This window comes from Mycetomoellerius zeteki, unplaced genomic scaffold (genome assembly GCF_001594055.1).
Source record: "Mycetomoellerius zeteki isolate Tzet28-1 unplaced genomic scaffold, Tzet1.0 scaffold114, whole genome shotgun sequence".
In the NCBI taxonomy this organism is placed as follows: domain Eukaryota; kingdom Metazoa; phylum Arthropoda; class Insecta; order Hymenoptera; family Formicidae; genus Mycetomoellerius; species Mycetomoellerius zeteki.
In genome coordinates, this window is record NW_017256062.1 from 2501825 (window position 1) to 2517523 (window position 15699).

The window sequence follows — 15699 nt, forward strand, 5'->3', positions numbered from 1 at the left end:
GTGCCAATTTGGCTCTTATGCTTTTCTCCTACTAATAAAACGTTATTTTGATATTATTTGCATTATTTGGGGTTGTATATACAGTATCTGTCAAAATTATATCACCTTTCGATTTTTTTCGAACACATAGTGATCTAGAACTCACTTAGTTTAGCTATTCACTTGGTACTGTGGCCTTATATAGGGGTCGAAAAACCAAATAGAGATATTTAATAGAATAGAAAAGGTTCGTGTTTGAGATTATATATAAAAATATAAAAACACATTGATACTTACAATACACTATCATTGAAGCGTTTGCCGTTCGTTCATCTGTATAGGTAGATATAACGCACGTATATACGCCGGTAAGATCAACACCTGGCTTATTTAATTTTATGGCTCGGTACTCAGTGTATGGATCATTGCTGGCTTTATACGTTAGATCGACGTACTTTGCCGCAGGTTCGTCCGCCAAAGGATACCTGCCGTAAATCCATTGGTAGACCACTTGATTGGTATTAAAAAACCACTTGACGACGAGACCCGTGCTGGATGTATTTTCTAGGTCGTAGTCACAATCAAGGATAATGTAATCGGTATCGTTAAATTTTACAGTAGCTGGTATGTTGATGCGTTTGATAATCAGCTGCCAAGATTCTGCAAACACAAAAGTATGTTTTGCTGTTGATAATATCAGAATTTCTACTGTATTAAATGTATACTTTATCATGCTATATCCCTTTGCATTGTATAAATACAGAATTACTTCATATAAATGAATGATGAAATTGAGAAGGAATAAGATTTATACTTTGACAAACGTGGATGATATGTTTGCAGAAAAATATAGGTAGTAAGTGGTTTGCATTGTGACAATTGTCAACGTACCTACATATTTCAATAATATACACAGGTCACCAAATTAACGCATAACTAAAATTATACAAAAAATTTAGCGTAACTTCAAAAAAGCACAACTCTGCGAAAAATTACTCATTGTCAGCTACACAAAATAAAAAAAATGTCATGTCCGAGAGACTAGATCCGTGTATCCCTGTATATTTTGAGGCAATAAAGTCAAATATACCTCGGAATCTGGTCAGGATTCTTTCTAACCTCAAAAATTTACCAAACATTCCTTAAAATTGCACTATTCAATCCGGAACCTTTCTTTGAATTAAAAATGTTATGCTGGTTTTTCTTACATATTTCAAAGTGCAAAGGTATATTAATAAATAGACTCTGAAACCCGAAGCTGAAGGAGTTAACAACTTATCCTGATGTTCCAATAAAGGATTTTATATCTTGCTCTTATTATTGCGCACTTTCCTGTTCTCAAAACTTTTTCGTAATGGCATTCTCTTTCGTTTCGTTCCTCTCCTTGGTAAATCTTTCAATGACCAGGAGTAATCAGTCATCATACTTACATCCCACCTTCCTTAATACCTACCTACGCCATATTTTTTTTATCTCTTGATGAAATCGTTCACCTTGAGCACTTTGAAGTATAATCCCACATAACAATGTATTTCCTTAGGATATCCTAATTTGATCAGATTGCTCCCATTCTGATCCAAACATTAAATCGTCCATATGATTAGCTCAGGACATTTGTAATTATTATTGTACTAATATAAAACGTCCCTAGGATATCCTATTTTGATCCGAAAAAATTCTCGCGGCGGTACTGTGTACTACGCCGCTTGGTTGCGCCGCGAGATGGACTCGTTTCTTACTTACTACTTAATTACGTTCCTTACTTCGTAAGGAGAAAATGACGCGGATCCCTATAAAAAAGCGTACACAAATGGAGTTCGCCACTTACACTTAGCTTGATCAGAGTGTGCTCATGGAGCCTCTGAAAGTGCTTTTTTTAAATAGAGCTATTCATAGTTAGTTTCTGTGACGCATACTCATTTCCTACATTTTATATCATACCGAGATGCGGATATACCCTCGTAAAAAAATACTACTGTGCAGTATTTTTTTACAAGGGTTTAACATCCTAAAAGACATTTTAGGACGTCCACTGGATAAAGACAGGATGAAATTTGTCATCCAGAAACATCCTAATGATATTTAAACGATGATGTCCTATGGATGTAGAATAAGCAGACATATAAACATCCTCAGTATATCGTAAATATCTCCTAAGTTTCTTCAGGTACGTACTCTGGATGTTTAAAAATCCCTCGATATATATCTGTAGGACGTACCTAGAATCAATTTTTGCTGTGTGGGATACATAAGAAAAACCTGTATAACATTGTCAATGTTGAGATAAAGGAAGGTCCTGTGTTGAATAGTGTAATTTTAAAGGATGTTTGGCAATTTTCTGATGTTAGATAAAAACCCTGACCTGATGGCGCAATTCTGAGGTTATATTCGGTTTCAGAGCCTCAAAATACATAGAGATCCATGGGTCTAGTCTCTTAAACATGACATTTTTTCATTTTATATGTGGCTATGTTATTGTATTTAAAAATGTCTTTTTGCATTTTCAAGGATAGAGTCTCTGTTTTAAAAATTATTAGTCATTGTTTGAATCAATTCTTTCCGTATTGGAGCACCTTTTAAAAGTAAGAACGTGTTTTGTTTCCTAAAGAATTCCATACTTTGACATATTATACGAAGCAGAATGAATTTTTCTCGTAAGTGTCGTGGTAATCACCGTAAAAATTTGGACTTTTTCCTACAAATTGAAAAAAGAGGAGTTTATACGATTTTTCTCGCAGAGTTACAGCATGTCAAAGTTACCCATGCATTTTTGCTTACAATTAGTTACCGCCAATATCCGATGCGCACCATGGGAAGATTACTGATCAGATTTAGCAATGTGCACATTTTCATCAGAACTGGGCGAGGCAGTAAAAAAACGTTCACTAACGAATCACGACTTTGTCCCTTCAGTTCCAACAAAAGAATTCCTGTTTGGCGTGGTTATGGACATCGGTTTGAAAGGAATTGCGTTGAACCTGTCCGAGCATTTGGTAATAATTTCATCATGGTATGGGGTGAAATATCAACTTGTACACTGGCACGAACCTCGTCAAATTACCACCTTCAGGAATGTCAGCGGTACGTTACATAGAATAAATTTTACGTCCTCACATAATTCCAATGTGTCGTCAAATGGAGCGCAATTTTACATTAATGCAGGACAACGGTCACCTGCCCACTTCAAGAATTACACGTAAATTTCTTGAGGAGAATAACATCGAAGTGTTGTCACATCTATCAATGAATCCGAATTTAAATCCTATTGAATATGTATAGGATATGATTGGAAGAAGGCTATGAAATTTGGATAGACATCCAACCAATCTCCAACAAATGGCAGTAACAGTACACCGAATACGGTACGAAATTTCTCAAGTTAGAATTATAGTTTGCATTAAGGGGATGCTGGAGTGACGGCCGAACTTGATCGAGGTCGATAAAATAAATTTTGTATCGTTCGCTTATGCCCTCTTCAGGCTTAGGCTCTCATGCGCTGTGAGCAGCTGTGAGCACTCACGTTTCCAGCTGTTTCTAACCACGCGCCATTTCCAGTCGCTCGATTTGCTCGTGAATGCTCACATGTTGTGTGTGAGCATTTAGACAGAACGCAGTCTGAAATATGATTGCGTTCTAAGTCACACTGTCAGAACTAAAAATCTGTAATATACGTAACGTAAAATACAGATCTTACTGACAGTATATACGGTTGTAGTAACATTTTTCGTTATAGTCTAATGTCATTTTAGGTTACATAATGTGTCATGAATACATGAATACATATATTGCACGTACATGTGTAACTACTTCACCTCTTTTTACTAAAGAAATAAGTTTTGTATGCTGAAATATATAAATATTAGTAACATGTATATACTTATATGACTTATATATACAATATTAGAATATTACATATATGAGTATTACAATGTATGGGTATACAAACATTAGAGATAGAAATTACTTATGCTGATATTTATGCTGATATTCTCTATGTTTATTAAATGCAATATTACAATTTTCTGTGTATGGTGTATATATATATATATATACGCGGCGTGACAATAAAATTCGGTGAATATTCTTATATTCAGTTTGTAAACGCATGCAGCAACCAAGTTGTGGCATCATACTTGTTATAGATTAGCGAATCTAGAAACACATTTCAGCATGTTGCACATCTATCCTTAACTGACGCGCGGCTATATTCTAGATTCGCTAATCTATAACAAGTACGATGCTGCAACTTGCTGCATGCGTTTATAAACTGAATATAAGAATATTCACCGAATTTTATTGCCACACCGTGTAGTATGCAACTTTACGTATTATGTCAGCGAGCCTTTTTCTTAGCATTTGGATGAGTCTATTTTTATTTTTGCTATTCGCAAGAAATTTTTCTTGTCGAATTTTTAAAGGCATGTCTTCTTTAAATATCAATTCGGTTGAAGCATTTTTAAATGAGCGACGATATCTTTCAGCCGATTAAGTGCATTCCTTATTATATCCGTCAAACACTACAAAAACATTATTGCCATAATTATTTCCGGTACTCGGAAGGTTTATCCGCTGACCGAATTTTCCCCAAAACGAATTGAGGCAGAATTTAGCGACAGAAAGTAATCCGGGATTCCGTTTGATATTGTTTTTATCGAGAACGATATCCTCGGTTACTTCGTACTTCCGAAGGTATCGCTCTTTAGCGACATTGTCGTTCCCAAACTCGCTCGGCCACCCACTCTTCTCTTGCTTCAATTATAAGAAGCTGTTAATATATAATAATCAATAAACAATCCTTCCTGGCGTGTAACGGAATTATAATGTGACATTTGTACTGCCAGATTTCATCTACCCTCGTCACAAGATAACCCTTCTCAATTGTTTAACGCAATTCACACGACATCCATGTGTCCTCAAACTCACGTTCCGCAGGGTCATCGTGAGTGCATGCAGATTACGAAAATGTTTCGCAGCATAGACAGATAGATAGATAAAGGCATTTATTGATATTCGAACCCTCTAAGAATACAAAATGACGAGATTTTACATTGCACAAGAATATTATGTAAACAATAATAACTATAAACAATAACATTTACTATGCAAGATAGTTAAAGCATATGCTAATAGTAATAAAATTATATTACATGAGATCATAAAAAAAGTGAGTATACTACAAAGATTTTACATTTAAATTGACTAATAGAAAGAAAAAGAAAGCTAATGCAGTAAAATAATGAGAGCAGTTTACGAGGACTGGCCATTTTTCTGCTGCATGTGCGATAAAGCGAGAATAATAATTTTCCGTTCACACGATACGGTAATACCGGATGGAAAAGTTCGCGTGAATACACGACATCGTATGAGACTTATGATCTGCTCGAAATTGAAATTTGATGCTTCTCCAATCAATGCGGAACATTCGTCCCCTACGTAGACTTCGGGATGCCTGATTGGATAAACACCGGTCTTCAATACGTACGGGTACAGAGAACATACGTCTATATAACGTATCTTCTCGTTACCCGTGACTTCGTATCTTGTCGCGATATTACCGGTAGGTCCACCAAAAATTGTTCACTCCGGACCAAAAACTGGTACGGACAAGCTGGTACGGCCACGTTTAAATTCAGCTGCCCAAAATTTCACGGTGGTAAATGATGGTGCAGAGTCTCCGTACACAGCGTCCAACTCGTCTTTAATTTGCGTAGGCGTATTGCCTTTCAAAAACAAATATTTAATGACAGCTCGATACTCGATTTTTTCCATTTTCACAAAAACACTCACATCGACTCACTCAAACGATTGTCAAACAACAACTGCGCGTCCAAAATGATTGAAATTTTAGTGAGTACCTTTCAAAGCATGCGCAAACACATTCCCCAACTTTTGTTGACGAGTGTTGCCATTTTCATGTTGAAGTCGGAAACTTTTCAGACAACCCTCGTAATATATTATCGATACGAAGGCTCACGTCCTAGCGAGGTAAGTGCATCAGTCCCGTCGAATAAAGGCCTATATTCTTTGCCGCGTCCGAAATTATTAAAATTGTAAACAATAATCACGACATTGGATGCTATGAGAAAACGTTAGAAACATTCGAATCCCGCAACCCTCCGGTGATATAGTAACACCAGCCCTTCGTGTCAAATCTTGCGCAAAATTACGTTATACGACCGAATTTTCATGTCTTACCGCTTCCCATCTAAATTTGAGCGCATACAAGAGAGCGGGGAAAGCAAAAATTATTGAAATTGGAGATTGATAAAATCTAACGTTTCCTAACGTCTTCCCGTGTAAGTTTATTCGCAGCATATCCACGACCTCTCGGTGTCGTGACATTGAAAACGCGTACGTTAAAATTCTGCACGATATCGAGACCACCGGCGCTTTGTGCTACCTCATACGCCAAATGTCTTCGTAAGCTAAGTCGCGCACCGGACGAAACGATAATCTCGCAGGGTCATGCGTTAAAGCCGCCGAATCAAGCGAAAATCCTACGTAATCGTTCGGTTCGGAGATATGTAACGCGTAAGCATGAATTTCGCGGAATGCGTTTTCAAGCCACTCATGAATTTCGACACCCTGTGGTAACGGACGCAAACGAAATGTCGCCTCCCTCCCTAACAGCGCAAAATTTCGAAATCAACGCGAATTTTCCCGTTTAAAAATAAATAATTAAAATCCCCGACCTCATTTCCTTGATTTTGCTGCGAGCCTTCCTCCTCCTTTTCCTGAGGTGCGCCTTCGTCCTCAGGGGCATCTTCCTCCTCCCTCGAGTTTTCCTCGGGAAACCGTGCTTCCTCTCCCTCTTTCTCTACTGACGCTTCCTCTTGAGCCAGGGAGACTCGTCCTCCTCCATGTTGTGGCTCCTCGAGAATGTTCGCTTCTATACAAAAATACAAAAATGAACGATAAATTTTCATTTCATATATATAATATGACAAAATTTCTTTGAATACATTATCTTCGTATTTAATTTAATAGGCATATGTAATATTTTCCGATAAGGTTACTAACCTTTAACGGAATACCCTTCTGTGACGCCGTAAGGAAAGTCTTCTTACCGTTCGCGGAACAGGAAACGGAGAAATTCCTAATAACGATATTCGTTATATATAAATTAAATACGGGCATAAGAATTAAGAAAAAAATAAAAAAAAGGATTATATACCTGTAGGAGTTTCGCTTTGAATCTCCTTTTCCTCCCGATTTACTTGAACCTCTTCTTCTTCTTGCTCTTCCACATGTTCTTCTTTTTCTTCTCCCTCTTGGGTTTCCTCCTCCTCTTCCACTCGTTCTTTCTCTTGCTCTGAAGCTTCGCATTCTTCTCCTTCCACGGTTTCCTCCTCTTCCTCCTCCTCCCGTTCTTCTCCCGGAAAAGTAGGAGAATACATATGATTGTATTCTAGAAAAGCAATATTATAGTTTTTATCTTGAATTACTCCCTTCAGTTAAAATATATTTTTTTTGTCTCTCATGAACTTACCAGGTGAAAACGCACGATGTTCGGAATCGGGAGAAACTTCATCTACTTCATCTACTTCCATATCTGAAAATATTATATTAACATTTTAACCATTTGAAAGTGTTTGCTTTAGAAATTATTTATCTTTTAGATATCAACTCACCCGACGAAAGCACAATGATCGGAATTTCCGGCCTCATCCTCTCTTCTTCTTCTTCCAACTTCTGTGATAAAACAATTCGTGCCTTTCCTAAAAAAAAAAAAAAAAGACAATTAATATTTAAATGTGAGAAAATTATAAAAAATACATTTTTAACATTACAATTTTCTAATTATACTTACGCGACGGTCCTGCCTCTGGTTCTTCCTGCGACGTTTCCGCGATTGCGGGAGTGGGTTTACCACCGCGGTACTTCTCTCCCAAATATCACCTTCTGCAATTTGATCTTATTTTTTTTTAGAAATTATTAATTATTTCAAACTGAATATAATCAAATTATTCGTATACGAAAGCAACGAAAGCAACGAAATATCTAGGAAATAAAAGTGAAATATTTACCTTCGGTGAGATGAGAGAGGAGATTCGCAATATGTCCTCCCACATCTTCCTCATGCCCAAACAATCGTCGCATTTGCACAGTTTCTTGGGCTAATTTGAGAATACGTGCGTCCTTAGTAAAATACCCTAATTGGTAATACTCCCAATATTGCGTCCGAACATTCACACGCGAAGCTGGCAAAAAACAAATAATGTCTCTCCGAAACATCGTTCAAACCGGATAAAAATTTCTCCGGGATTATTCGCGGATCAAACATCGAAGCAAGCTTCATGATTCTACGAATATTTTCTTTCTTGAGACTTATTTCACCAAACTTTGTGTGTGTGTACACAGCTTTATACATAACTTTTGCACAGCACTTGTGTAACAGAAGCCTTCACGAAGTGAAACTCAAAAGTGATTTTTCCTAACACCAAACTCGCTATTTAAATAGAGAAAATTCTGTCCTCCCTTAAAAGTGGAAAGGGGTAGGAAAAAATTTAAGCTTCGAAATAGTTAATAATTCAATGAAATCCGATGAAAAAATTTTACTGATTTATTTTCCTGTTTAGGAGAAAATGAAAACTTACCTTTTTTCTAGCACACAAATGGGATTGGATAAATTAAATGAAGCTTGAAAAGAATTTCCTTGCTCTTAAAGAAATTTAACGCATGCTACTCATAAAAATTTAACCCTTTATTATATATTCAGCCTAGAATGCACTCGGGCAAGAACGTAAAAATATTTCTTTATTTATTACTGTAACTGGTTTTTATGATGTATTTGATCGTGTGATATATCCTCCATTACAAGGTACGATAATAATTACTTGCGTTTTAGAAACTTGCTTGCTTTATTTATGTGCTCTAATGGCGATACAAACGTGTCGAAGGTTCTCTATATTCTGACGCGTACAACATGGCGTACTTACTCGCTACTCTCTTCATTCTCAACACTCAGTGCTGCCAACCTTGTTCACACTACCCTATCAACACGCGCGTTGTACAAACATTCCAAAATCTTTAGAATCGGATATGCCGCCCGCCTTGACAATATTTTTTGCACATAACGTTAAAATATTTCAATCCTATATAAAAGAAAACTGTATTCATCATATATAAAGAAAATTGTATTTACTCAAGTAAACCTATCATACTCGCTTAAATTATTCAAATCGCAATACTCGGAGTGTAACATAAGTAACAATAAGATTATAAACTTAAAGACATATTAATAAGATAGATTATCTACAGAGTGGTGAAATATTTACTACTAATCTCTTATAGACATCCTTTTCGGTCCACACTGTAACTGTTCGTATGAAGCTATCGTCACCTGGATACGTCTTGATAATCCTCGCCAGTACCCACTTCAGAGGTAGAAATTCAGCATCTTTCAGTATAACTAATTGGCCGATTTCAAACTGGAATTTCGAATCCGTTTTCCACTTTCCTCTTTGCTGACACGTAGCTAAATACTCCTTTTACCATCTGGACCAGAAATGATGCCTTATTTGTTCGATATGCTACAATCTCGAGAGTTTGTTTACTGCAACTTCTCTCACATCTTTTTCAGGATAGGCTTGCAAATTTTTTCCTATTAGGAAATGACCTGGAGTTATAGCTCTGAAATCTTTGGGATCGTCAGACAATGGCGTGAGGGGTCTGGAATTTAATATGGCTTCCACTTATGTTAAAACGGTTGTCATTTCTAAAACGGTGAGTGATGCTTCTCCAATTGTGCGTTAAATGTAGTTTCATAGCCCGCCATAATGTAGCGATCTAGCGTGAAGTGCCAGTCGATCCTTTCATCAGCAGTAAATTCTTGTATCGAATTTCTAAAACTTTCTTCTTCAATTATCTGTTGTAGCTCTCGATCCACGCTAACGAAGTTCCTCCCGTTTGACTATAGATTCCGCATCTTTCCTATTTATGTCGTTCGATATTACGCAAAAGAGGAATGGCCCAGCAAAAAGACGCTACTATTACGGAGAAGGCGGACCGGATTCGCGATTCTGTCAAGATCTCAATCAGTCCATGCAAAGACGAGGACGTGGGAAAAAAACGCTCGATTTCACATGATGCTATCGACAACATATGGTCTTAACAACTCTCATATGAAGATGGTTCATGTGGGGTTACAAAAAACTAACGAAGGAATCTTCAAGCCTCTTGTGAAATTAACTGGAAACAATGCAGATGGAATTTATTTCGACGCAGACTGCTGGCAACAGTTTGTAAACAACATGGGACTCATGAAGGAGTATTTAAGTTGTGATAACAGAGCTGTGAAACCAAACTCCATTATCATAAGAAATATCCTCATCAATTTTACCACATCCTATGGTGCAAAATCAATATCGTTGGCATATAAAGAAGATGAAGAAGAATCTCACTCTACGGGAAATAGCAGCGGAGATGTTCAGGGTAAAGAGAAAACATCGGATGCAACACCACCGATGAAGAAACGAAGAACCTAAGCAGTGGTAATTGTGATGCAGGAAACTTTCTCGGATTGCAAAGCGTTATAAAATGTGTCAACGAGCATTTGAAACATTTAGGATCTCTGTCTGATAACGTCAACAAGTGTGCGCAATATTTAATTAAAGAAATTGAACTAAAACTGCCTGTAAATCATGTTAATTGTGAAATCGTAAGATTAACGCTAAAAGATTATTTTCCTCCTTATCCTTTCTACGTTTGCTTTTTTTATTTCTTTTCTTTTCTTTCTTTTCAGTCTTTCCCTTTCTACGAATTCTTTTCTTTCCATTAAAACTGTAAATGAAGTACTAAACTGAGAATAAAATGATATTCAGAGATACTATATGTATATACAGGGTGGCCCATGTAAAGTGTTACAAGCTATTATCTCCGAAAGTGTGTGTCAAATGACTAATATGTTCAGACAAGTTTTATGACTTTAAGATGTACTATTTGTTTGACCTTGGATAGCGTTGTCAAAGTGAGAACCAGGCCACTTTGAATTTTTTAAATGGGACCCTCCATTTTTTATTACATATTCTTGTAGCTTACCTCGAGAGCTTTCCAAAACACTATAATTAAGTTTATTTTCATTGAGTACTTTTCGAGTTATGAGGCTTGAAAGTTACAATATTGTCGGCATAGCATTACACAACGTGTCCGACCGACGGCTAAAACCTCTTGAATGTTGTTCAGGATCATGTCCTGGATAACATTTGTCAAGATCAAGGTCATTGGAGATTATTCCTCTTATTTTCATTTTTACGTAAAAATGAATTTTTAATGCAAAAATGAAAATAAGAGGAATAATCTCCAATGACTTTAATCTTGACAAATGTTATCCAGGACATGATCCTGAAGAACATTCAAGAGGTTTTAATCGTCGGTCGGATAACTTGTGTAATGCTAATGCCGACTGTACTGTAACTTTCGAGCCTTATAACTCGAAAAATACTTAATGACAAAATATTTTATTATAGTGTTTTGAAAAGCTCTCGAGGTAAGCTATAAGAAATTGTAATAAAAAATGGGGAATTCCATTTAAAAAATTAAAAGTAGCCTTGCTCTCACTTTGACAACGCTACCCAAGGTCAAACAAATGGTACCATCTTATGCTCTCCTCAAAGTCAAAAAACTTTTGTCTGAATATATTAGTCATTTGACACACACACTTTCAGAGATAATAGTTTGTAATACTTTACATGGCCACCCTATATAGAAATCTAAATGAAATTAGAAATCTGTCAAGGATTTCTAAATTTCTATATATACATTACATTCCTTCCGTATTTTTTCTTTCATCTTCGTTTCTTCCTTTTTCTCTTCTTTCCTTTTCCCCTCATTTTCCTTTCTTTTTCTCCGTTTTCTGTGAATCCTTTTCATGAAAACAAATAATAACTGAGAATAAAATACGATACAAAAATATTAACATAAATATTAATATTTTAATATAACTCTATACTTTACTTCACACTTTTTTCCTACCTTTTCCTTTCTTCCTTTTCTTTTTCTTTTCTTTTCAGTTCTTTCCTTTCTATATGAGTTCTCTCCTTTTCATGAAAAACACTAATAAGAAAACATAAAATCAAGAGAATTAATATGAATATTAATATTTTCTTTCTCGTCATACTTCCTTTCACATCTCTTTTCTTTTCTTTTTCTCTTCCTTTTTTTGTATTTTTCATATCATTCCTTTTCTATTTCTTTACCTTTTCATTTCTTTTCAGTCCTTTCCTTTTCGTAAAAATCAGTAATAACTGAAAATAAAATATAACTCCAAGATACTAACATAAATATCTCCTCTCCTACATTTTTTCTTTCTTTCTTACTTATCCTTCCTTTCTCTTCTTCGTCTTTTCTTTTTGTTTCTTTTCTTTTCTTCTTCGAGATGAATTACCAATTAATTGGTTTAAAGAAAACATATAATTGTTTAAAAATATATATATATGCAAAATGAATACTTTTTTAATTAAGCCACTATGTATTTTTTTCACCAATTGATTCACCTTATGTATTTGTAGATATCATATCTCCTTCTCTGCTTTAGAAGAAAACCTTATATAATAAAAACTTTTCTAAATATATATAATATAATGGAATAAAATTAATAATAATAAAATTTCATTAACATCTCTCTTCTCACATAATCTTATCTTTCTTACCTTGCTTGTCTTTGTTATCTCTTTTCATTTTTATTCTCTCTCTCTCTCTCTCTCTCTCTCTCTCCTTGCAGACAAAAAACATATTTGCAATTATTTTACTTCTTTTTCTACTACACAAAAGGAATTCCTCCAATATGTGGTAGAAAAAACCTCTAAATATATATAATAATAATATTTATATATTTTAAATCTCTTACTTTAAACTGCTGTATAGTTAACTGCTGTATAGTTTCATATACTATATAATTTTAAATTTCATTAATTTCTTTCTTGTCTTCCATCTCCTTCTCGTCTCTGTCGTCTTTCTGTTTCCTTGCAAACGAGCAAACATTTATAAATTCATCTCGTTCTCTATTACAAAAGAAAATAAAACTTGTATTAATAATAAATTATAGTAAAAAAAACCATCTAAATATATATAATAATAAAATTCAGAATTCTAAAATCTCTTATTTTATAATAATACTGTCCTTAACATGCTGTCATGCGCTGTCATTGTCGTCATCCGATTCCAGTTTATTTCCATTAAGTGTGTTATATGCATATATTTATATTATATATACAATTATATTTATACATACAATAGTTCTCTCGCTCTTACATTTTTCGTTTCCTTCTTAAATTCTCTTTGTTTCGAAACTGTTTCTTATCTCTTTTTTTGTTATTTTATCCATTCTTTTTTGTTGTCCAATGTCGCAATATATTTTCTTAGACAATATTGTTAGCATTTACAATAACATGAAAGGAAAACTGCAAATGAAATACAACACAAAGTATCAATTCTTTATAATAAAATATCATGTAATGGTTAAAAGATTAATGATGAATATTAAAAATTATATTTATATGAAGCAATTTTAACGTCCAAATTGCATTTAAAAGCAATACAAAAAAATTAGAGATGGTTTACCATCTGGATCAAAAGTTATTTCAATAAAAAGTAATATCTTTTTGTACTCTAATAGAAATATATGAAAATGTATCATAAAATAAAGATAAAAATCTCAATTTTTTTTATATATAATAAGTACTTTATGAATTCAAAAATATTTATATAAAGTTATATATACATTGAAATGCAGACATTAATTGTTCAGTAAATAAACAAAATATTTATTTGTTATAAAGTAATTTGTGAATCTCAATGAAACTTTGCATAAGTCATTTTTAGTACTTAAAATATTTATTTTAAAAAATTTAGATTTTTGTTATTTTTAAGGTTTTTGTTTGTAACAATAAAACTAATATCAAATAAAATAAATAATCTATAAAAATGTGTTGCTCAATGAAAACAAAATGTTATGAACACAACTTTCACTTGTATGTAGTTTGTTTAAAGCGTAAATATTAATATATGTGTTTTATGCCCTTATAATCTCCTTAAATAAAATAAAATAAATATTCAAAATTTAAAAAAGTACATATTACATTATGTGTATTAAAATACTTCAAGTATAATAAAAAATTGAATTGAGTGATTCTTTAACTATTTTGTGAACTTCTAGAAAAGGACCCCCGCATGTTTCTTATGGATTTTGGTTCTCGGTCAAATCTTCTCATATTTTTGGAAATTGTAGTTCCATGTGTCCTGATTAAAAGTGTCAATGAGCACAACCTCTTAAAATTAACACTTTTCGAGATATAACTGTTCAAACTTGGTTAATTTCTATTAATAGAAATAATTATTTCAGATTCTGAGCAATATAAACAATTTTGGTCTCACATGATCCTATCCTATGACTTGAAAAAAATACCTAGATGAACCTGAAAGCTCCCCGAAGAGTTCTAATGATTATCTTTAATAATCAAATAGCTGAGACAGCAAACAAAAAAGTTCTAGCGCCTTGAATTAGAAAAATTCGAAATTTGAAACTTCAAACTTCTAAAACTTTTTACATATTGACTTCAGCGCCCCTAATCAAGAGAGGAGGTTGGGCGAGAGTTGCTTCGCGTGGATGTTGCATGCCCCTAAGCAGGGGAGAGGTGGGGTGAAAGTCGCTTCTCGCGGAAAGTCGTGTGATATACAAAAGTAATGAAATTTTGAAAATGAGTTTTATGTAAATATATCTCGAAAACTCTAAGAGATCGCCGATTAATTTATAAGGAAAAGTAGATCAGTACCTTCACTTCTATAACACATATCAAGGTCAAGGTCATCGAGGGGTGTCCCCTAATGTGAATACCGAAAAGACAATTGCTCGAAAAGAATTGATCGGAAGGACTTTTGATAGGTTGGATAACTGATCAAACGTAAATTGATGAATATTTTAATGGGTAATCTTCCATATAGATTTCGACTTTTCATGATTTCTATAATTGTACTGTTGTATATGGGTTTCGACTTTCCACGCGAAGCGAGTTCTATTCCACCTCCCCCCTGCCAAGGAGCGACTTTTATAATTGTACTGTTGTACATGGGTTTCTCTCTCTCGACTTTCCACGCGAAGCGAGTTCCACCCCACCTCCTCCCTTGTCAAAGGACGCACGACTTCCATAATTGTACTTGGGTTTCGACTTTCTACGCAAAGCAAGTTCCAACCAACCTCTTTCCTTGGCAAGGGGGCCGCGGCTTTTATAATTGTACTGTTGTACATGGGTTTCGACTTTCCATGTAAAGCGAGTTCCATCCGACCTCCCCTCTGCCAAGGGACGCACGACTTCTATAATTGTATTGTTGTACATGGTTTCCGACTTTCCATGCGAAGCGAGTTCCACCCCACCTTCCTCCTTGTCAAGAGGCACACGATTTTTATAATTATACTGTTGTACACGGGTTTTGACTTCCCATGCGAAGCAAGTTCCCCCCCCCCCCCCCACTTCCTTCCTGCCAAGGGACGCATGACTTCTATAATTGTACCACTGTACATGGGTTTCAATGTGAAGCGAGGTCCACTTCCTCTGCTTAAGAAACGAAACAAGATCTATAATTGTTCTATTTCATATAGATTTTCTTTCCAATCAATTGTCTTTATGACTAATTATCCTTTCGATTAGTTTTCTTTTCGACTAATTAATTTTGCGATCAATTGTCCTTTCGATCAATTGTCTTTTCAATCAATTGTTCTTCCGA

General features: G+C 34.8%; 1 protein-coding gene across 2 annotated transcripts in view; it reads right to left on the bottom strand.

Annotated features, from left to right (window-relative positions):
• Window positions 1-15699, bottom strand: part of LOC108729137 (uncharacterized) — a 46519-nt gene that overhangs the window by 20968 nt on the left and 9852 nt on the right. For both annotated transcript variants that reach the window (XM_018458121.1, XM_018458112.1), the window contains exon 2: window positions 277-639. In XM_018458121.1, coding sequence (XP_018313623.1) covers window positions 277-639 — 363 coding nt within the window. The remainder of the gene's footprint in view (window positions 1-276; window positions 640-15699) is intronic.